General features: G+C 40.1%; 1 protein-coding gene across 1 annotated transcript in view; it reads left to right on the plus strand.

Annotated features, from left to right (window-relative positions):
- Positions 1-25,224, plus strand: part of trappc9 (trafficking protein particle complex subunit 9) — a 228,972-nt gene that overhangs the window by 22,750 nt on the left and 180,998 nt on the right. Inside the window, exons 10-12 of the mRNA XM_080045758.1 lie at positions 11,214-11,340; positions 16,178-16,323; positions 22,681-22,766. Coding sequence (XP_079901884.1) covers positions 11,214-11,340; positions 16,178-16,323; positions 22,681-22,766 — 359 coding nt within the window. The remainder of the gene's footprint in view (positions 1-11,213; positions 11,341-16,177; positions 16,324-22,680; positions 22,767-25,224) is intronic.

Raw genomic sequence — 25,224 nt, forward strand, 5'->3', positions numbered from 1 at the left:
CAAAGGAATGGTTTCTGTCTTGAACACGAGAGTGGATGTTACAAGCTAAAAATAATATATATGTTTCTAACTATTCCTTTAAATTATTTGAGGTGCTTCCTGCTTCATGCACATCCTCTGAAAAAAATCTAGAAACAGCCACCCTCACATTTTCCTTTGGCGATTGAGCAGGCATTATGCCGTGTGCTTAATAGTGTGCGAGGCACAAGAAAGACAGCAATTTTTTTCTTAGCGAGAGTGCAACATATTGTGCTCCGACCAGAAATCCTGTGCAGCCAGGAGATAGGGTTTTAACTGAAGCAGTCAGTGTCAGCCAGATGGTCCACTGGCCACACAATGGAGACCAGAGTAGCGGTAATCCTCGGTTGGCTACCGAGCATGAGAATGGATGGGGAGGGATGTAGAAGAAGGAGACAGGGGTTGAACAAGATGATGCAAGCTTATACTGTAGTATCAAATATTAAACATCGTTAAAGGGTCTGCTCCAACTGTGTTTAGGTCTGTGAGATGCTGATGCTACATGATGGACTGTGCCTTATGGTAACTAATCTTGATCCCATTTTTTTCGTGGGATGGATATTTTTCATTCAGGAAAAAAGTATTTTAACATTTAGAACATATCTTCAGATATACATAGCTTATGTAAACATGTTTAAAAAATGTCATACAATATTAGATATGATGGTTAAATATAAATAAATACAACAGTCTGTTTTAGACTGGATGACTCCAAATGATACAATCAGATTTATTCTAATACTAATTTCAAAACTGAATGGAGAAATGTAACAAACTTGCTTTGCAGACGTGACATAACCTATCCTTGAAGTCGATTCAAACCAGGAAGTACAATTTCTTCTCTTTGAGTTGCTATGCATCAATACTTTTTACATTTGCAGCCCATATAGGCTCTGAGTGATTTTTCTTCTTTAGTATGTGAGGCTTTTATACCTGACGTTGAATTAAAAGATAGATGGTATCCCTGATGCCTTTTGAATTAACACACAGGTGTCTCTCAAGACTTGTAGGTTCTAGTGTAATTTCCCCATACTGATTTTCAGCCTCAGTTCAATTTACAATAAAGCCCCCCCTGGCTCTGAATCATTGTTTCACACGGCTCTGTACTGTTATCAGAGTGTCGCGTTTCAAGCCACAATATTTCTCTAAAAGGCCATTGACTAGCCTATGGAGCATACACACCATCCCCTTGTTGTTCATAATGTTTATATACCGTTTCCCCTTTCTCTGATCACAAGTTTAAATTTGGACATGCACTGCTAGATTACCAACACCAAGATAATTGCATTGTGACTGTGTGGTGTCTCATGTGATTACAGTTTGTAGTTTTCTTTACTCTGTAGCTCCCAGCATTGGGTAAAGACATGAAGGGGGCGGACACGGTGTGTAGGGAAACCTGACAGCAGGTGTTATCAGCCCAACTTTGATTTTCTCATATAGGACATTGGCCAGATGTCTGTGTATCATATTCAGTTATTAAATGGTGGGTAAAAATATCCCTAACCACCAAATAGTGATCTTTTAAAGCTAGAAAACCAATTTAAAATCTCACTGATAATTCTAAGGAAAGGGGAAAAAAAGTCATGTTTTCATTTAACAGTTGCAATGGCTAGTGAAGTAGTTGCATCATTTAGTAAAAGTGGCTCATTTCATTGCTCCAAATAGAAAATGTATATGCTTTGTACGGGTTGCAGACATGCAATAGTAATGCTAAGAGCTGATGATGTCCCTTTTTATAAATTACATAAAAAGGGACATGACATTTGCAGTTACAGCCAATAACAAAAAAATGGCTCTTATTTTGTCGATTCTATTTACATTGAAATTGGTTGAGTTGATTTCATCCTTAATTAATGCCCATATTGCCAAAGTTGATGGTGGAGAAATAGTCTGTTGAAGCCGTTTACATGGTTGTCGAAAAATCCACATAATAACCCTGCTATCTGTGAAGATACATGCTTTTTTAGTTCTCCTTACCACTCAAAACAATTCTTCAATTCTGTTTCTACTTTTGTTCGTTGCAGCCATAGGTGTATCTCTGCAATTCAATACAAACTTTAAACAAATGAAGAATGAATTTCCCCTGCAGTTAAAAGAACCTGTCATCAGGAGTATCATGCAGCCTTTTAAATCCTTTGTTTGAAGTCTTCTGTTGCTCTGGAGAAGCTTTTCCAACTCTGAGAAAATAACCCCAGGTGTGTCATGTTATCGAGGCTTGGCTTGTAAATTAGACAATTTTAATAATTATAAACAGGAGGCTTGACGTTTGAAATACATGGGAATATATACCTGGCGGTTTAGGTTTCCACTGAGTAGCACAGTTTGGTTTGCCACAGCACGGTTCGGCAGGACATGGGTCACCCTAGATCTAGCTTGCGTTTCTACATCCGACAGTACCCTTACTTGGTAGGCAGGGTTTATGCCGGACGATGATAGCTGCGGTCTGAGTGTATATATAGTCTATGGGTCAGAGCAGTAGAACAGGGCTGGCCACGGCAGCTACGTAGCTATTGTGACAGTGTAGTAGCGGGACACAGTGAGTGTAGCCTGCTGATTTAATTCAATGAAGAGGACAAACAGCACTCAGTAGACAAAGGTTCCTCACTGTTGCTGAGTTGATTACACACGGTGGTTTATTTCTCCCATGGAAATGATGATTCTGTCGACCAAAGAACTACCTGATATCACAAAGAAATGGTGCCTAAAAAAGGGGCGGCACGGTTTTCAAATTTTGGTACCATTCCCAATTTTGACAGTGGAAATGCAAATAAATGCAGAGCCGCACCAAACTGAACCGCACCGCTCGGTGGAAACGGTGCTCTAAAGATCTTTGGTGTCCTCTGCGTGCTCCAGCTTTATTGTTCCCAAATTTACATACATTGCATAATACACATTGTAGAGTTGTAGCACTCATTTCATTGCAGTCGCTTGTTGAACCACCAAATCAAAATGCAAAAATGACGACACCTGAGGGCACGTCCAGACATCCCACTCCTTTCAAGTGGGAAGGATTATCCCTGGCTCAGGGGAAAAGTAAACATGTCGTAGCATAGTATGCAACAGTTTTGTAAAGTCACAAAAATAGAGATGAATGAGCTTGATATTGCTTCCTTTTAAATAAGTAAATTTCATTTTGGTAAACTGAATTTCCCTCTTTCAGTTCCAGTCTACAAGGATTAGTTGTAGAGTTTATTGTTTTGATGATTTATGTTTCAATTCTATTTGTTTGGCTGCTAGCTTTTTCTGCTTCAAAAGCCAGCCAGAACAATCTAAATTATTCATAAAACTGTTGACATGGCTGTTTTTGGTCTTTCAGTAAATTGTATTTCCGCAATATAATCTGATCTTTTTGAAAAGTTCACATTGTGTGTGTGTGTGTTGTCATTAGAGGTATTCGAAGCCTTGGTCTCACCACTTCCGAGTTGTGTCTGAAAAACTAGCGAGTCTAAGAATGCAATCACAGCAAATCTAGAATCCTAGTGTGGGGGGAGTTTTACTGTACTGCTGAGTTTCATATTTCATCAGTTGTGAAAATCGACTCCCATATTCAGTCCAACATCGTCATTTTCAAACTAAAAACATCCTATTATGCCTGATGTAACTGTCAGCTTGATTTAGATAGCATCCTCTTCATCAGCTTGATTTAGGTAGCATCCTCTTCACCAGGTCAATTTAACTTTGATGTCATTTGTAACATGTTAACTACATATACTTGCTTACATTTATGCAGTTGACAGCAACGTAAACGCATGAAAATAGGCTATGACCAAATTGAGAGAACAAGTAGCACTCGCACATTCAGACACTGTCAAACTACACTCAACAAAAATATAAACGCAACACTTTTGTTTTTGCTCCCATTTTTCATGAGATGGACTTAAAGATCTAAAATTCATTCCAGATACACAATATTACCATTTCTCTCAAACATTGTTCACAAATCTGTCTAAATGTGTGATAGTGAGCACTTCTGCTTTGCTGAGATAATCCATCCCACCTCACAGGTGTGCCACATCAAGATGCTGATCTGACATCATGATTAGTGCACAGGTGTGCCTTAGACTGTCCACAATAAAAGGCCACTCTGAAATGTGCATTTTTTTGCTTTATTGGGGGTCTGTGGACTCAGAACCAGTCAGTATCTAGTGTGACCACCATTTGCCTCATGCAGTGCAACACATCTTCTTCGCATAGAGTTTATCAGATTGTCAATTGTGGCCTGTGGAATGTTGGTCCACTCCTCTTCAATGGCTGTGCGAAGTTGCTGGATATTAGTGGGAAGTGGTGCACGCTGTCGTATACGCCGGTCAAGCACATCCCAAACATGCTCAATGGGTGACATGTCCGGTGAGTATGCTGGACCATGCAAGAACTGGGACATTTTCAGCTTCCAAGAATTGTGTACAGATCCTTGCAACATGGGGCCGTGCATTATCTTGCTGAAACGTGAGGTGATGTTCATGGATGTATGGCACAACAATGGGCCTCAGGATCTCATCACGGTATCTCTGTGCATTCAAAATGCCATCAATAAAATGCACCTGTGTTCTTCGTCCATAACAGATGCCTGCCCATACCATAACCCCACCACCACGGGCCACCCGATCCACAACATTGACATCAGCAAAGCGCTCACCCACACGACGCGACACACGCTGTCTGCCATCTGTCCTGAACAATGTAAACCGAGATTCATCCGTGAAGAGAACACCTCTCCAACGTGCCAGACGCCATCGAATGTGAGCATTTGCCCACTCAAGTCTGTTACGGCGACGAGCTGGAGTCAGGTCAAGACCCCGATGAGGACGACAAGCATGCAGTTGAGCTTCCCTGAGACGGTTTCTGACAGTTTGTGCAGAAATTGTTTGGTTATGCAAACCAATTGTTTCAGCAGCTGTCTCAGTGGCTGGTCTCAGACGATCTTGGAGGTGAACCTGCTGGATGTGGAGGTCCTGGGCTGGTGTGGTTACACGTGGTCTGCGGTTGTGAGGCCGGTTGGATGTACTGCCATATTCTCTGAAACGCCTTTGGAGACGGCTTATGGTGGAGAAATGAACATTCAATGTACGAGCAACAGATCTGGTTGAAATTCCTGCTGTCAGCATGCCAATTGCACCCTCCCTCAATGCTTGTGGCATCTGTGGCATTTTGCTGTGAGACAAAACTGCACATTTCAGGGTGGCCTTTTATTGTGGACAGTCTAAGGCACACCTGTGCACTAATCATGATGTCAGATCAGCATCTTGATGTGGCACACCTGTGAGGTGGGACGGATTATCTCAGCAAAGCAGAAGTGCTCACTATCACACATTTAGACAGATTTGTGAACAATGTTTGAGAGAAATGGTAATATTGTGTATCTGGAATGAATTTTAGATCTTTAAGTCCATCTCATGAAAAATGGGAGCAAAAACAAAAGTGTTGCGTTTATATTTTTGTTGAGTGTATGAACCCAACTTAAACAAAGGTGTGAACCTTTCTTTACAACAGTATAACTTTAGCTATAATGCAACAGCATGTCAAGAAAGGAATTAAACTTATTCATTTTGAACATTACAGCATACTTTGAATACTTTGGTTTGGCGCATCATAAAATGAATCAATACATTTACAAATCATCTTCCACACTAATCCACCTCATATCATCATATTACTTTAAATTTAGCTTAATCTTGCAAAACACTTTCCTTAATTGACTCACAGTGTCTTATGAATGAGGTTTGACCTATTCTGACAAATTGGGAGGCATTAGTATGGCAATAAGTACAAAAGATGCTGTCGGAATACCTGAGCCAGCTCATTACTGTCACACCAATTTTTTTGGTACTGACACATTGTATTTCCAGAAATGTTCTGTTACGTCAAGCTGTTGAAAGTGCAGGCTTCACAATGTGGTTGGCAGGAATGAACTGCCAACAAACGTTTCAGATGAAGGTAGATACTCTTCTGTCTTACAACAGGGTGATGTAAACTTGCTGTTCAGAGAAGAGGATGTTGGGTAAACTTTGAGCAATGCAGGCTTTCATCCTGCCTTCAATTCTTATTCATCCACTTGACGGTTGATGCCCTGTTTTTGTTAAGTGTAAAGATGTTTATTTACTTATCTGAACGGCGTGTTCCAGCTGTCAGGCTTATAATGTACTTTGTTGTGTTTGTCTGGGCAGGGACCTTGAAACGCAGGGTAGAAACAAGTCAACAATAGCTTTTCTCCTACATTCAACCTGTGGTTTGATTATCTAAGGGTCTCGGCGCATCAAGCTGACCTCAAAGAACCAGTCCTGACAAAGGACAACGAAACAATTTCCAGTTTTACTTTCCGTGCAAATTGCAATCTATCACAACCACCTGCCTAGCTGTAGCCTGGTTCTACCAGACCATTGTACTTCATTTCATTTGTACAGAGGGTCTGGAACTGCTCAATTGACAAATCATCACTCACTTGGAGGTGGGTGTCTGTTGAAGTTTAAAATTATTGGATCTGCCCAGTGCCACTCCGGATCTGCCATAACCAATCGCATAGCGTTTGGTCGTAACGTATGTCTTGGGCCGGGCCCGGACGGAAACCAACAAAACTCAGCAAAGCTTGTTCTTGCTCCGGCTTTAATTTATCGATATTCTGCAGCGTTGCCACAACAGCCTGAATAGCTTCTCTCGTATCCTTATCCATTGTCTTCCTGTGACTACAACTGAAAATGGCGCGCGACCTCAATGTCATCGTTCTCAGCCACTCCCTCTGTTCGCTGATTGGACCGGTAGAAATCTGTTCAAGCAGGAACACATGAATATACCGCAGACCCAGACTGACTACTGAAGGGAAAATGAAATTAGAGCGGAAGTAGGCAGGCGGGTGGAGCCAGGCTAGCCTAGCTGACCACTGACGTGCAAAATGAAGGTTCTGCATATGGGGGAACTGGTCAGTAATCCCATTCTGTAAACCTTGAAGTATTGCTAGAAGACATAGAAAACAAACCACCCAACATTTTCTATGCATTTTCGGGACCGTCCATGTACGTATATCCGTCCGGGCCTTTCTTGCGAGCGCAATATATCATGAACGCTTTGAGAGTTTTTCTCTAAACCTTTCAAATGTTTTCCAATCTAATTCAAGGTTGAACTAATTCGATTTTGGAGGTCAAAGGTCAAAGTTATTGTGACCTCATGCCTCATGAACACAGTACCTCAAGAACGCTTTGAGGGATTTTCGTCAAACTTGGCACAAACCCCTCTTTGACTTGAGGGCAAACGATTACATTTTTTAGTACAACTGTAACCGAGTATTTTGAACACTCATTGCGATACACAAGAATCTTTTTTCAATATGTGCACACATCTCAACTCTGACTGAAAGATGGACTGAATAGATTTCAAATGGCCACAGCACTGCTTTGCCTGCTGAACTGATAAAGCATTTCAGCTTCTTTGTTTTATTGTTTATATGGGTAGATTTAAATATCGAAAATATGGCATATAGATACAAATAATCATGATACTCATCTGTAAATCTAAAGACAAATGACATCTTCTTCATAAGCTGATAAAGTTTGTTGTTTAATTGTGTTTTCTTGACTTAAGTTTGTTTCTTTGATCATAGTTTCAAAAACAGAAACATTTCAATGTGAATGGACTTTTTAATACTCACTTTTTAATGTTGGGTCATTATTGTATTCCATTCTTGGCAAATAAACACGTTATGGTTAATGAAGGAACATTTGAACAGAAAATACCTTTGAGCACAATGTGTTTTGGCTTTGTGTCCTGGAGTGACCCTCGAAACAGACGGCTGCTGTCAACACTCACACATGGCAAAACCAGGATAAAAATAAAAATGGAGAAATATGTCATCAATCATCGAAAGCTTTGAGCCAGCAGGACAACTGAGCTCTATCATCCATTCATCTCTCTTGCTATTTCACTCCTTTTTTTCTCTTCTTCCTCTGGTTGCTTCCTTCCTCCATCCATCTCCATCATCTTTATTCCATCTTGTTTTCCCGCTTCTCTCCATTCTGTCACTCTAACCACAATCCATTCTTTTATTTAGTATGAAAGTAAGACATGTTATTGAAGCAAACTAGACCAAAAATCTCAAAATTGACCAGTGCTTGAAAATAACTATATTTTTGCCGGCGTTCTTGTGGACAGTTTTCCTGTAATGTTTCTACTGTTGCTAGCAAACATAGAACAGCATGTCCTTATGGTTGTTCAAACAAGCATCTCATCCCAAAAATACACTTGGATATATCTTCTGCAGCTGAACAAAAACTCACCTTTTGGATTAAGCAATAAGGATATGGTCTAAGTTCCAATATATATATATATATATATATATATTTCTGCACGCAAGTTAATTTGATGCATATATATATATATATATATATATATATATATATATATATATATATATATATATATATTAGAGGTGGGCATAGATTAATTTTTTTAATCTAGATTAATTTTGGAATTAATCTAGATTAAAATGGCTCATTTGAATTCAATCATAATATGTGTGTGCTCCCTAAATAATGACTCAAAGTAAGTCTTTGAGAACGTGTTTCTCAAGCCAGGTGGCGCATCAGACCAGGGGCTCATCTCCTGTGCAGGTGCACACCTAATGCATCAAGTTAACTTGCGTGCAGAAAAAAAAATATATATATATATATATATATTTCTGCACGCAAGTTAACTTGATGCATATATATATATATGCATATATATATATATATATATATATATAAAAAAGAAACAATGTCTTGTTTAAGCAATGGCCTGGTAGGATATATATATATATATATATATTATATATATATATTCACCTCCTACCAGGCCATTGCTTAAACAAGACATTGTTTCTTTTTAAAGTTTAAACAAAGGTTGATGATGATGATGATACAGTATCTCACAAAAGTGAGTACACCCCTCACATTTCTTCAAATATTTCATTATATCTTTTCATGGGACAATAAATGGAGAATAAACACACATTTCAATGTTCCAGTCAACATTAGCTATTGTTGTCTGTTAAGAATAGATTTGTCACGTGAATAAGGTATATAGTATCTCACAAAAGTGAGTACGCCACTCACATTTCTTCAAATATTTAATTATATATTTTCATGGGACAATACTTAAGAACTGACACTTTGATACAATGTAAAGTAATCAGTGTACAGCTGGTGTAAATTGACTGTCTCCCTCAAAATAACTCAACGCACAGCCATTAATGTCTAAACTGTGGCAACAAAAGTGAGTACACCCCTTAGTGAAAATGTCCAAATTGGGCCCAAAGTGTTAATATTTTGTGAGGCCACCATTATTTTCCAGCACTACCTTAACCCTCTTGGGCATGGTGTTCACCAGAGCTTCACAGGTTGTCACTGGAATCCTCTTCCACCCATTCATGACAACATCACGGAGCTGGTTTGAGGATGCTCCAAAGATGCTCAATAGGGTTTAGGTCTGGAGACATGTTTGGCCAGACCATCACCTTTACCCTCAGCTTTTTTTAGCAAGGCAGTGGTCGTTTGGAGGTGTGTTTGGGGTCGTTATCATGTTGCATTACTGCCCTGTGGCCCTGTTTACGAAGAGAGGGGATCATGCTCTGCTTCAGTATGGCACAGTACATGTTGGCATTCAGTGAACTGTAGTTCCCCAGTGCTGTCAGCACTTATTTAGCCCCAGACCATGACACTCCAACCACCATGCTTGACTATAGGCAAGACACACTTTTCTTTGTACTCCTCACCTGGTTGCCGCCCCATACACTCAACCCCCATACACTAAACCATCTGAACCAAATAAGTTTATCTTGGTCTCATCAGACCACAGGACATGGTTGCAGTAATCCATGTCAGTAGTCTGCTTGTCTTCAGCAAACTGTTTGCGGCTTTCTTTTGCATCATCTTTCGAAGAGGCTTCCTTCTGGGACAACAGCCACGCAGACCAGTATGATGCAGAGTGTGGCGTATGGTCTGAGCACTGACAGGTTGACCCCCCTCACCTTCAAGACCTGCAGCAATGCTGGCAGTATTCATAGGTCTATTTTCCAAAGCCAACCTCTGGATATGAGCCTGAGAAAGTGCACTCAACCTTCTTAAACTGGGCCGCAGGTCAGTATTGCAACATGATAACGACCCCAAACACACCTCCAAGACGACCACTGCCTTGCTACAGAAGCTGAGGGTAAAGGTGATGGACTGGCCAAGCATGTCTCCAGACCTAAACCCTATTTGGCATCTTTGGGGCATCCTGAAACAGGAGGTGGAGGAGTGCAAGGTCTCTAATATCCACCAGCTCCTTGATGCTGTCATGAATGAGTGGAAGAAGATTCCAGTGGCAACCTGTGAAGCTCTGGTGAACTCCATGCCCAAGAGGGTTAATGCATTGCTGGGAAATAATGGTGGCCACACACAATATTGACACTTTGGGTGCAATTTGGACATTTTCACTTAGGGGTGTACTCACTTTTGTTGCCAGCACTTTAGACATTAATGGCTGTGGTTCAAGTTAATTTGAGGGATACAGTAAATTAAGACTGTTATACAAGCTGTACACTGACTACTTCACATTGTATCAAAGTGTAATTTCTTGAGTGTTATCCCATGAAGAGATATAATGACATATTTGAAGAAATGTGAGGGGTGTACTCACTTTTGTGAGATACTGTATACAGAACAGCTGTGAACATTTTTATTGAATGTAAACGTTACAGTATTACTAAAAGCTTGCATTTATAAGACCTCCATGAATTACTTCCATGAAGGGTTATATATCTGTATGATATCCTTTTTACAAGTGTATGTCCTCCTCTCCTTGATGTACACTCTTGAAACTTGCAGAGCCAAAGGAAATTGTATGGCTGGGTAAGCACTGCAGTAATGTTCCCTAGAAAGGTATTGATGGTCCAATAAAACGTACAATTTGACTTCAAAGGCTGGGGGGGATGTTATTGCTGAGAGACACCTTTTTAAAGGTCATTATTATTTGGTTACATTTATATCACACACAGAAATGAAATCTCTTCAATGGAGAGAGAGAGAGAGAGAGCACTCGGATTATCTAGATTGTGGGTATAGGGAATTGTGTTTTTGTGTCATAATTGTTGCTGTCTGAACGTTATATAATTGTTTCTATAGATTTATTGATGTACTCTGGCCATTTTCTCATTGTTTTTCCCATTCTCCGATGTATATACTTTATAGAGAAGAAAGAGGTGACCCAGAGTCTTGAGAACTACACCGCCAAGTGTCCAGGTGGAATGGAGGTCATCACCCTACCCGATGGCCTGAAGCTCCTTCCGGTGCCCTTCACAAAGCTGCCTATTGTTCGGTAAGACATCAGTGTGAGTGATTTACGAATGGCATGCATCTGGTGGAGACATGATTTTTCATTTGCCCCAAAAAAAAAATCATCCAAATTCGAATTTTGGAGCAATTACACAAAGGTTTGACAGTTAGTTAGCCATGACTACACAACATAATAGACCCCTGAATATGTAATTGCTGCTTTTAATGTCAACCCCTTTTGAAATCAGGTTTTTCTATAGATCCTTAAAGCTATTCTTACCTTTGTAGAGTTTTTACACTTATTTTAAATGACTTTAAAATGGTATAAATAAGGTTTTTACACTCTAAAATGCATGGTAGACCCACCAGGAATAAAAAGAAACAATTATTTCAGTCTCATAATATTAGGTGAAAACTACAACCAATCAAATCGTTCGGACCGAACGATTTAATTGGCCGACAGACCTGTCTGTTTGCCGTCTGCTTGTGTACCGCGCATTCGTGCACGCGCGTCCTCAACGAAAGGGTTTGTTTTGATTCCACGGCAGACAGTAGCCTAGCGAGTAGCGACCATTGTAGAAAAGGTTACAGTGTTGTTATTTCTTGTTATTTCTTACAGTGTGTTAAGCTGTGTTTTGTTTAGTGTTGGGCCGTGACGTCAGTCGGCCAGAGAGCCAGTTCAGTAAGTTTCCTTTCGCTTCTCCCTCGGTGAGATGTGTGTGAGCAAGTTGCCACAGTAAGCCATCATTCGTGTTTATCTGAGTGTAAATGTGAATCACCCGTGTGTGAGTATGTACATGTAGTCCCGATCGCTGTTATAAGTTATAGTTTGTGCATGTTATTAGCGGCTGCGATTCGCGAGTCGCAACAGCTGTTCAAACGTCTCCTCACGAGCGGAGTTTAAGCCTTTGTTCTTTTTCCGCGATCTATATGCGGCTGTGCCTGTGAAAGAAGGAAAATAAAGAGCGGATAAAACCCTACTCCTCCTCTCCTAGTGTCATTATAAGCATAAGTGGTGTTCTGGCCGACATATCTGAAGTGAAACCAGTGATACAAGCAGATCAGCGCGGTACCGGTAGCCTACTACAGCCACCAGTTTCTTCAGCCACAATATAACTCACTTTGTGCACGGAGACAGTATTAAGCAAGTAAGTCTGCTTGTGTAGCCTAAATTAAGTTTCTTCAAAAACAAAACAAAAAAAATGGGGATAGGAATGAGGGGGTGGGGCTGCATTGGAGGAAGGCGGGATATTATGATTGTGCTGAAATGCTCAAACTCACATCCATCCGAACTGCTTTAATTGAATGTTAATTTAAAGCCATTTCAGTTGTGCAGTGTACAGTTGTTTCAATTATTTCAAATGAATGGTTTTCATATCGTCAACAATATCCCATGAATAGACCGAATATAACAATGTTAGTCTCAATACTGTCCCAGTTCTTTGTGGCATTCATCGGGTCATTTTTGAAAATGGGCCTCGATAGTTCCTTGATAATTAGTCAATGAAGCAAGACATATGGAAATCTTGTTTTGCGTGACGCCATTTAGAACTACATTAAAGCGGATACGAGTAACATTTAAATATCTTTTAAACAACCTCATGTTTCCTCTGATAATCATAAATTACCTTTAACAGCAAACGAGACCATCAGTGCAAAGAAAGACGTTTTTATATAGTTTTTATTACTGCTTTTGGTCTGGTCGCACACCCAGTCCGATTTTCGGTTCGCTCGTGCAGGCTCTATGGTCACATATCCGTATTGGTTGCAGATTTCAGTGTGGCGCTGCAACGCGATTTGAGAAGCCTATCCCTCCAGGTGAGGGAAGGGGAGCGGGAGCCTTGTTTGAGACAGTTATTTGTCGTCATAAATGACTGATAACGGGGCTGAACCATCAAAGAAAAAAAAGAGAATGCAATGAAGAAAAGCGAAAAGGGAGAGTGAGTGATAGGCGGGCGGGAGGACGTTGCCAAGCAACGTGTATACAATTTCACGAGAGCGAAACTAGACTGCTAAATGAATGAGCGGTTGGTACTAACACAAAGTTTGCTTTGCTTCACCATCATCAGATAACCATTATCTGAAATAGTCATTATTTACATCAACAACACAAACACATTACCTCATCGTGATCCATAGTCTACTAACTGCCGTCTCTCATTCATTCGCTTTCTGTGAGGACACAGCTCCGTGAGAGAGAGAGTAGTTAGGTGACGCTGCTGAATCAACTCATTGCAAGCAGGTGTGTGTACTGACTGGCATTAGTTGATGCAGTGTCAAAACCACTCTCACGGAGCCGAAAAGAGTCCTCACACTTTCAACACACGAACATGCACTATATTGCGCCCTTCTCAGTCCACGCTCACGCGCCTGGCACGAGCATTTGCGACAGCGGGCGTCGTAAAAATACTACCGCTTTTGTCCAAAGGGGACGCCAACGTGCCATCTTACTCGTAGTGCCTTTAAAGGGCATTATACAGTTGCAGTGATGGGAATTTGTTAACATTTGCAGAGCCAGCAGTTTGTTTACAAAACCTATTCACCCTAATTTTTTTTAGTATTTAATAATTCTATCATCATAAATAAAAGCGGCACCTGGAACCAAACCTAAGATTGGAATATGTTTCTATATAAAACTGTGGGCCTTGCTACTGTAAACAACTACAGTCAAACAGTAACTTATATGGTAGCTTTTCTAACTTAAAAAATTGTTCTAGGGAACAAATTTTCCCATGAGGAAAGTTTGTTTTCACAGTTATGAGATTATACCTTAGAAACATTTCACTTCTCTGACACACGCAACGTTACATAGTGCACCTTTAATAACCATATATATACAGTATATTGGTTCCAAGAGCTCCACACCCACCTATAATGACAAAAGTCATTAAAGTAATGTCATTATGCATGAGCCAATACTTTAATTGGCTGGTAGAATTGCTTTACCTTTAAGGCAAACAATGGCTTGGTTCAGATTAAGAATCTATTTATTTTCACACCATTGGGTAGTTGTGATCGGCTTCTTCAAAAGTGTTCCTATAAAACACATACAAAAAGTTGTTGGGAAAGTGAGGATGCCAGAATCATGCTATTTTACCGTGCTTAAATAACTCATCTGACAAGCACAGTCCACCTCAAAGCGAGACGGATATGTCTCAAGGCAAGAACCCAGACGACAGCTTAGCAAGTGTTGCAAATACATTTTTTCATCTCTGAATAAAATGTTCTTGCACTTCAAAACTCATACAAACTACACGTTGACAAGGAGCTCACAATGGCAGGGTGCATTGCTCCAGCTCTCTTAAGTGCTGAGAGCTTTTTAAGTGTGAAAATAATTAGGTTAAATATATATATATACCGACATATTGCAGTCAGTAGGCTGCCGTGGAAGCAGAGGTGCTGAAGAAATGGAAACTAACTAGGAAATACTGGGTTTTGCCGATGAAGTAATTTTTTTAAATATTTTTCACATTGCACCTTTGACCTTTTGATCATACAAGTCATCAGTGTCTAAACCTAAAGACATTATTTATATTCTCAAATATTGACATAATAGTATAGTGACATAATAATAACTGATGATCAGTGTATTCCGGTGTATAGAAGGCAAGGCAATTTTATTTATAAAGCACATTTCAGGCACAGGGCCACTCAAGGTGCTTCACAGGGTTAAAATCAAATAAAGAATACAAATACAAAAAAAAGGAACAAATTTAAAACATGGATAAAAATACAACATTTAAATAAAAGAATCAAAACATTTTACCAAAAAAATTACAGGTTAAAAGGGAAACAAGAACGTTTTGAGACCCGATTTAAAAGAGATGAGAGTCTCAGCGGACCTCAGACTCTCTGGCAGTCCGTTCCAGACATTGGGCGCATACGCGCTGAATGCCGCCTCTCCCTGTTTAGTCCTAGCTCTGGGGACTTTTAAAAGACCTGTCCCAGACGATCTAAGGGCTCTGGGCGGCTCATAACGTATCAGCAGATCAGTAATGTATTTTGGCCCTAAACCATTTAAGGCTTTGTAGACCATCATCAATATTTTAAAATCAATTCTTTGAGTGACAGGAAGCCAGTGTAAAGACCTAAGAACTGGGGTAATGTGATCTACTTTTTTGGTCCTAGTGAGGACTCGAGCAGCAGCGTTCTGAATTAGCTGAAGCTGTCTGACTGATTTTTTAGGAAGGCCTGCAAAGACACTATTACAGTAGTCAAGTCTACTAAAAATAAATGCATGGACAAGTTTTTCTAAGTCCTGCTGAGATATTAGCCCTTTAATTCTCGATATATTTTTAAGGTGGTAGTAGGCTGACTTAGTAATGGCTTTAATGTGTTTTTTGAAATTCAAGTCGGAATCTATCACTACTCCAAGATTTCTAGCTTGGTGGCTTGGTGTGTGTTTTCTAACATAACAGATTTAAGCTGTGCGCTGACTTTTGATTGTTCATCCCTGGCACCAAAGACAATTACTTCAGTTTTGTCGCTGTTTAATTGAAGAAAGTAGAAGAAGTCTTTATCTCATTTAAAGCACTGATATGGTATCTGTCAATAAATGAACAAAATGCCCCTGATTTCTACAAGGGAGCAATGCACACTTTCTTCAAGTGTCTGTACTTTGTTTTTTCATTGTTTTGCCAACCTTGTAACCTTTAACATAAATCTGTTGCATTGTACTGTAATAATCACAAATATTCCTCTCAAGCTTTTGAAGTATACTGCATAAACTGCTTTTTGCAATGCAAAGTACACAACAAAAAACCGTTTTCTGCTGGAATGAGGGTGACAATTATAATTTTGTCTGTGTTGTATGTGCCTTAAATGTATGTGTGGATCATATGTCATTATTGTACCTTTTTTCCTTTTGATGGCCACACTAGATCAGTGAAGCTCCTTAACCTGCCTGTCAGTCTGCGTCCTCACAAAGTGAAATGCCCGCTGGCACAAAGCTTGTCCACGGCCAGCCCCTTCATCTACTCACCCATCATCATGCACAACAGAGGAGAGGAGCGCTGTAAGAAGATAGGTAAGCCCCACATCCGCTCTGCACTCATATCCCGCTCATCAAAGCCTTACTATACATCCTCACACACCGTACAACACACACATACAGTTGGATGCGCTCATTAGGGGTGATTCCTGAAACCTATACTACCAGCACATGAAATGTAAAATATCTGATCTTCAGCTTTAACTCGTCATCTGATTTTACTTGACCAAAGGTAATTGGACAGCCTCACTATTTATTTTTCTTCATATTTTTCACACACACGTACATATGTTTATAGAATTGTACAATAGCTATTCTGCAATTAGTAAATGCTTGCCATCTCTGGTCATTATTTCACAGGCCTGTAATTAATATTTTCATTTAGACTGAGGTCAGGTTAAGAAGATTTTACTGTTTGCTGCTTAGTTAGCTGGAGGGTTTGCGTTCTTGGAATTATTCCTGTTTCCTTTTCATTGGTCATGATAAAACCTTATATCATGGCAAAAACATGATGGCTTCCTTCTCTTATGGGGATGCCGTTGTATTGGCCCTTTGATATAACTCAAATTTAGTGAGTACAATCTCTCCACTTCAGGCTTATCTCTGTCTCCTTGTCACACTAGATAAGTGAACCGCAAGTACCACAATTCTGCATCAATTATAGTTGGATTATATTGGCCAACAGTCTATAAAATCTGAAATGATATGTATCGTATATATCATATCCTATTCATCTCTTCAAAAATAAAATGACTTATTCATTTTCCACAGGCAGTATTGTGTAGAGTTGCATACAGTACCAGTGATTTATGAAATGTATTTGTCATCTTTAGGCAATGTCATCCGAGGAACACAGTTTTTCTATCATTTGGTATGTAAGCACAAGCAACAGGCTCCAAGCTTTACTGGAGTGAACCACTACTCTCATAACTGGATATATATTACAAAAAATAATGTACGGCTCGGATGTGTTTCAGCCTTTTCTGCAATGCCAGATGCCGAGTCATAAAACAAAGTCACGACAAGCATTATACTGTTTTTGTCGTAGCAGTGAGACATTGAGTTTGGCAGCACCATTTGCTGGTGTGGATTTAGGATCTGTGTTGGGATTGAGGTTGTAGACAATCCACTGCAATGTTGCCAATGCTGAGTAAGGGACATCTGGCAGCCCTTCATCTGGTTGCACTTTGAAGCCCTTTGAGCTCCATCACTGGCTCCTTTTTGAAGCACAAGTTTACTGCTTTTGTTCTCCTGTGTCAGAGCACTTCTTTTATCAAAGTACATTTTTAATATCAAAACCCAGTCCGACTCATAGAGAACTTAAAGGTGGTGTCAGCAATTCTGGAGAATGCTCGTTGTCAAACTAACTTTGTGACAAAGTCAGTGAACATCTCCTCACAATCCGCTAGCTGTCCATGCCGTGCGTGCGCTGAAAAAGAAAAATCTGTAAACTGGCATCGTGCCCATTTATAGAGCCTAGGCTGTGTATTAACACCAAATCTGCGTACATACAGTACGGACATCAAGCAGATCGTAAGGAGATATTCACTGATTTTGACAAAGTGATTTTGACAAAGTGATTTTGACAACAAGCTTTCTCTAGAATCATTGACTTCCCCCTTTATTGCTGTGGAAATGTAAATCCAAATGAATTGACAACTTGAGGCATTGCAGTGCAGGTATGTTGTTTTAAATGCAAACAGTGTAGTATTAAGCATTTACATATTAGAATACACTTTATTAGAGAGATGGAGGCAGCGAGATGGAAGTGGGTTTTAATATACGGCCAATATCCATTCGGTACCCTCGAGCAAATATGTTCTGTGATTAGTATTTACGTGTTGAAAGGCATATATTCCTCCATTCAAGCATCTCCTCTCAGTCCATCTACCTCTGGAGAGTGTAGCTGCCAGCTAATGAAGTTAAGATTCTCTCCTCACTCCTTCAAGGCTTCTCCCGGCACACATGATATGCAAAAATCAAAGTATTCGAAGGATGCTGCATTCATTGCACAATGGCCACACGCTCACCCCCCCCCCCCCCCCCACACCCCCCAACAGAACCCAGTATTATTTCCACTTTCAGAGATAATTTTAAACAGGCTCCAACATGCTGTATAAAATCTGCATTTAACCTTCTTAATCTGCTGACAACAGCTTTGAATTAACAACCTGGAAAATATTATTTTATTTTTGGACTTCTAGCATGTACTTGCTTTGACATCAGTGAAGCCTGCACTATATGGATATTCTGGAGGACGCCATTATGCACCGATACGTGCCACAGTTGTAACATTTTACCACGTCAGAGTAAAACCATCAATTCCCACTCCATTTGTTTTACTGATGGTAAACCCAAATCTTTAGTATTCTGTGCTTTAGCATTTGGAAGTGTGTGGAAGCTGAGATTATATGAGTGTGTATTTTGTGCACATGCTGTGAATCAGGGTTGACGTTCAGCTATAAAGAGAAGGGGTCCTCTAATGACAGATGGTTTTCCCTATAATTGCTCGTAGACTTGTAAGTTAAGAACTGTGTCTACAGCAATCAAATCATGCTGATTTAGGTTAAAGACTATCTATTACTGCGTTATATAGGCAAGCAGCGAGGTGAACTTTTACTCCTTGAACTTCTCCTTGAAGCATGGATATTGTGCAAATCAGTACGTTTTTTGACAGTGACACATTCTATATTACTTTGGCTCTTTACCCCAGCACATTGGATTTTGAGTAAAACAATAAATGGATTTTGAGTAAAACAATAACTGTGAGGTTTAGAATGCTGACTTCCAGCCTTGAGGTTTTTTCACATCCACAGCAGTGCAGGATTCAGTGCCCTGTTTGGACATTTTGCCCCGATAATAGAATAATATAGCAGTGTAATGAGTTTTTTGTGTCTACACTGGCCAAGTCACCTGACCTCAGTGCAACACAGCATGTTAGACTTGCATTCTGAAAACCATACTATATCAATAAACCACTCTGGGTGGCACCATTATCTGAATTTCCACTCTTGATCTGTTCCTAAATAGTCTTTGGCCTCGACAAGGCATGTAGTAGTGAAGCACAAGTCTTTCTGTTGCATGAAGTTTTAAATCATTCATTTTGATCATATACACTTCAACTACTGTGAACGATTGTCTCCTTTAAGTGTCACATACAAGGCTCATTGTCAGGCTCAAAATTAATTTTAATTTGGGTTTCTAGTGTCCAAAGAAAACCTTTTTATATAATGACTTGTTTCTACGGTGCGGCTCGGTGCGGCTTATATGCGTTTCCATTGCCAAAAGTTGGGTAGGATTTCCAAAATAGGCAAGCTGAGCAGCTCTTATTTTCGGTACTCTTCTGTTGGGGTACCAAGCCGCCTGAAAGGGTGCCGAAAAGGTGGAGCTACACACTGCCGTCCATTGATTGGTTGAAAGAATAATTTCCGCGTTAAACCACCTTGTGTAATCTCCTTGAGTGAAGAGTCTTATATTTAGCGAAACATTTCTGTGTGAAGCTCTCTGTTTATTGTGTGACGTTTCTCCTCCTCATGAGTTAATCAGTAGGCTACACTGTGTCCCGCTGCTACGATGTCACCATAGATACGTAGCTGCCGCGGCCAGTGCTGACGGCTCGCCCTAAGCCGTCTTCGTGCCTTTGCCGTCAATACGCTCACAATACGGGGGGAATAAATATAGGAGCGGCTGGTTTGACCAAGCTAAAACGAGAGACGACTGGCTTGACCGCAGTCGTTCCAGGGCTCAATGCTCTGAGCCATATTCTGGCGGCAGCTATTGGTGTCTGGAATCAATCCCGCCTAGCTAAAAGATAGGGTCGGCGGTGGAAACACTTACCATATCTAGCATAACTGAGCTGTCCTGCCCTGAACCGCACTGCTCAGTGGAAACGAGGCCTTTCTCATGGTGCCATTGCTGAAACTCCTCTTTTCACCCTCTGTCTGAAACTGTCCGTTTTAGATCCTGTATTTTTATGCCCCACCTTCCAAAAAGCCCGGTCTGCTCTGATTGGCCCCAAATCTAACTGCCAGTGTGTGGCTTCTCCCCTTATGACGTCATAAAGGGATACAAATCTGCGACCTCTGTGCTGATAAATGATAGAAAGGTCCCCAGTTCGACTCGATTTCATGGACATGGACAATACATGGTCAGTGTATTAAACCTTGAGGTCCCTGGTACACCGTATGGCTGCTTAGCCTGTATTTAGCATGTTTGCCATTGCCTAATATTCCTCCGATGGACTTTGCTCAGTTTTCAATATGGCAACCATAAAGAAATAACTTGAATAGCTTGTTTTTTTTTAAAATCAAACTACTATTTCTAAAGTCATGAATGCAGTACTTTTGCTTACTTTATTGTTGTTTAAATTCTTCCACCTACATTATTAACCAACTTTCCTCCAGAAATGTGTCTGATAGTTTGACGGAATATTTGCAGTTACACTAGCTAACACCTTCACTTCTTTTTTCTGCTAAATACAAATATATTTTCACAGCACATAGGAGGCAGTTTGACAAAATGATTGTCCCTTTAAGTAAACTGAACAACGGCATTGTTTAACTAAGCATGGAGCCATGCATTGACTCCAAACATTCATTATTGCTTTGTAAAATGAGGTTTCAACGAGCCGAAGCCTTTTGGGAGATCTGTGCAGAATCCCAATGGCCACTCGGGGAGTTATGACTGAGGCAACACAAACAGAATGACAGCGATCCAATTTGTTTTCCTGTATTTTCTGAGGAGTATTTCACACTTAATTGGCTGGCAATAAGAGCATGCCTTTGAGCCAGACCCGAGGTTGTGTTGGAATTTCCTAGACATTCATATCATAGAGATCTTCCTTTTGACTGATTTCCCAAGGTGCATGGCTGGAGTTTACCTTCCACAAATCCCCTTTTTTCTCCCAGGGTCTTAAGGCCCCTCTTTTACAAGTCTATTCGCAGCAATGGGCTCTCCAAATGGACAAAGAATATGTTTCATTTATAAAATGGAAATGTGTCTGAGCTAGAGTGGGAATAGAGTAGCTTCTCAATCTCACAAATCCTTTCAACATCTCATTGAGGAATGATGGTGCTGTGCAGAGTTTATATCTCTTCATATTCTCTTTTTTCTAAAAGTTAAACTAATCTGTTCAAAAAGCCAAATCATTCTCTGCTTCTCCCTGACTATTTCCTGAAAATTTGAGAAATAAATCTGCTTGAGTTCAGCAGAAGTAAGTAGTCTTTTACTGCTCTCAATTCCCTGGAGTCCAGTTAAGTAGGTCCTAACATAATTTGATCTCATTATCCCCGCTGTGAGCCCGTCACAACCACTCAATATATATTTCACTCTGTGAACCCACAATGAACCATTGAAAAGGTCTGGTCGCGCCCAAAACTGCTCCAATATCAACTCAGATAATGGGGAGTTTATTTGAACGTGTATATACTGCATGCCCAAAGAATGTGCACAATCACTCATTAAACTCATGGGTGATTGCTAAAAATCACGTTCTAAAACCAGCCGGTAATCTGCTGCAAGCCAGGACCCATAATAATGTTGAAAAAAAGCATAATATGTGACCAAAACAAACACCATTCAACACCTCAATGAGTCAACTCAGGGGTGCTGGCATTCAACATTTGAAGTCAGGTTGTTAAAACACAACAATGTTGTTACACAGCTGCTCTGTTTAAGTGACTACTCTTGCGGCATGTCTTTTGGAAAAGCTGACATTCTTGTGATTCAATTGATGCAAACCATTTCGGTACAGGATCACAACAGCAGGTTCAATCAATGCTTCTGCAAGGCCACCAACGAGAAAACAATTACAAAGTTAAGCCAACTCATCTATGAAGCCTCTATAGTAATCTTCTGATCGATTTTTCCAACAAACAAAATGCTCTGGTTACATTGGCAAAGGTCCACGCGATTCAATCCAATCCTATATTAAGTCTGAAACACATCATTATTATATCCATAAATCCACCACAGATGGTTAGTCAGAGGAATTTCTTTCAGTCCGACTAACAGTTTGTTGGCTGCGGCTTCATATTAGATGGACGGATGAGAACACGCATCGAGAAAACCTTTTTCCTTAAATGTCAAACAATTTCTTTTAGAGGAGCTGAGTGCAGTTTAGTTGAAGCACAGCACAAACTGTATGAGCTTCGAGGGGGATTCTGTGATTATTGGATTTGGTTTTAAACAAATTAAAGATTAATCAGGAAAATGTTATGTTATTTTAGATCTTTGCTTTTTTATTTCCATCATCTATCACTGACAATTGCCTTTCGGTCTTTAAAAAGCAATGCAGCCTAATGGTCTGTTTCCCCTCAGCTCATTGATTTGCAAATGGGTTTGAATACCACTGACATCTTATTCTAATGTATTCCTCTCTCTCTTTTCCCCCAGAATTCCAGTGGGTCCAAGGCGATGTTTGCGAGGTGCAGCTCATGGTCTACAACCCCATGCCTTATGAACTTCGTGTGGAGAACATGGTCAGTGGAATTACATCACACCTTAAACTTCAAGCGTACTGTATTGCCATACTGTGAAGAAACAATTGATTTTTTTTAAGATATTTGATCAATTTGAATATCTAAGCACATCTTTGCAAATTATCAGGAGATTGCCAGCATGCTGCTTTTACCCGCAGTAGTAATACAAACATTCCCTCTGCACCCATTTACGAATTGCAACAGGGCAACAGTAAAACATGCTTTGTAGTCCTCCTCGGTAGCCTAATCACAGCCTCCTTAAAAAGCTTTTTGCACAGTTTAATACTGTAATGATTGTATAAGATGGTGAGATGGCTCTTCTCACTCCTGACCGTAAGAAAACCTCAGAAGGTAAAAGGCTTAGCCCCTGTAGTGTCATTACTTTCATGGTTTCAAACACCATCCTATCACCAGATAGGTTCTCTATTGAGGTTAATGTAGGACCATTTGCTTTCCTCTTTTGTGTGCAAGGAAGCAGGGAATAAAATGTAATTGTATTGTTTATTAGCTGCTCGGTGGTGCAGCTTTCTAAGTTCACAACATTTCGTAAATTAGAGCACCTCCGACTTTGATAGAGACGTACACTGCTGCAACATACATTTTGAAAGTATGTACTCTACTACTCACTTACCCCACTTTTTTTTATCACACACACACATCCACACATAGACACGCATGCACGCACACACACACACACACACACACACACACATTTGTACGATTTTTACCTTAACCCGGACACCCATTGACATAATGCATTCCCCAACCCCTTTACCCTAACCAGCTCGATGGTGTTTTGTGCCGCTCCTGTGTCTGTTTATGCAAGCAGTGATGCGGGTCACATCAAAATGCAAAAGCAATCATCAGGCCAAAAAAGAAAGAAAAGGTGGAACAGGGAGAGGCCTACTTTAAGCTTCCAGATAGCAAAGGAACACTCTGCATGGCACGTAATGTACTACCTGTCAAAAGTGATGTTTAATTATTCGGAAAGGGGAAAAACAAATTTGCCGTGAAAGTTCCGTGGCAGAGGGTGCGAACGGAGACAGTGGCCTCTTAATTTGTGGAGGCTGTCTTGGGGCCCAATCCAAATAGACTTGGACAGGTCTCATTGGTTGATTCAGTCGCCCGCCGTCGTCTGATAACGACACATGCTGTTCGCAGACACAGAAAATGCACAGAACCTCCCCTTTCGAACGTCTGGAAAGTGTCATCAGCTGTTGTGTGTGTGTGTGTGTGTGTGTGTGTGTGTGTGTGTGTGTGTGTTAAAGTTCCAGTGAGGCAAATATTTGTTGGTTAAAAATCATCTCAGTTGTGTAAGAAAGTCAGGTCACAATACCAAAAAAAGGTTTTCATCCCTCCATATCTATAGAAAATGTAATTTCGCCTTCAAGACTAATGATTAAGAAGTCAAAAAGTAAACTACTGTACAAACTCGAAAAAGCAGGGAGTCATTTATCGTTGCTCTTAGTTGTCTTGTGTTATTAACCTGTGCTGTGTAAAGTTTACTGACATATACGTTGCGTCCAAAAATGACAAGCGATCTATTGATTGGTTGATCAACACAACAATGTTTTTTGATACTTAGTTGATCATTTAAATCATTAAAACAAGCAAAATATTAGCTTTTTCCATCTTCGCAAATGTGTGAATGTGTTCCTTCTAACATAAAGTAAACAATCCTCCTTTATTCTTGGATCATTGGTTGGAGGCCAAAGTGGCACCTTTGACCCATTCACCCACCTCTCCAATATTCCTTAACCTTCCCCTCTCTTCAGAAATTAACAGTATTCAGAGTATTCCAAGAAAATACTTTTATCAAACATAGTTGCAAGTGGAACAGGCCTTGTAAAATAACATTTCAAAAGGAAAAAACCATGACCAAATAAGGATAATAAATTAATCGATACATAAAAGGTCTCCGGTTGCAATTGAATCACACGTTTGCTGGTAGCAGTTAAAAAAAACATTATTATTTTCTGACATTTATAGACACAACCATAATTCAAAAAATGAATAGAACAACTTTAATTCATGAAATACTGTATGTTTGGTCAAGTGTCATATTGGTGAATTATTTTGGTGACATTCATGTGTATGCGTAGTCAGCAGGATTTCAGCCCTCATCAAGACAATAACTGCTAATGAGAATGCTCTATGGCCCTGCATTTACAAAAAGCCACAATAACCTTTTTGGCATTCACACCAAATGAGCAATTTGAAGTGCCATTTAAAGTTCAGGCAGTTGCAGTACTTTTCACACTGTATGAGCGGCCTGGTTGCAGATTTGCAGTGAGCTAAAAAAGATCAAACACTCAAGGTCAAAGTGGTGATGAAGCTGTCATTAACTCCTGCACCCACCTACAGGGGAATCGATCAGGTCACAGATGGAGGCTGAAATAATATAGTACAGCTCTTCGACTGTTAAAAAAAAAAAAGACAGATACGCAGCACGCACACA

This window comes from Ammodytes marinus, assembly GCF_949987685.1.
Source record: "Ammodytes marinus genome assembly, chromosome: 17".
In the NCBI taxonomy this organism is placed as follows: domain Eukaryota; kingdom Metazoa; phylum Chordata; class Actinopteri; order Uranoscopiformes; family Ammodytidae; genus Ammodytes; species Ammodytes marinus.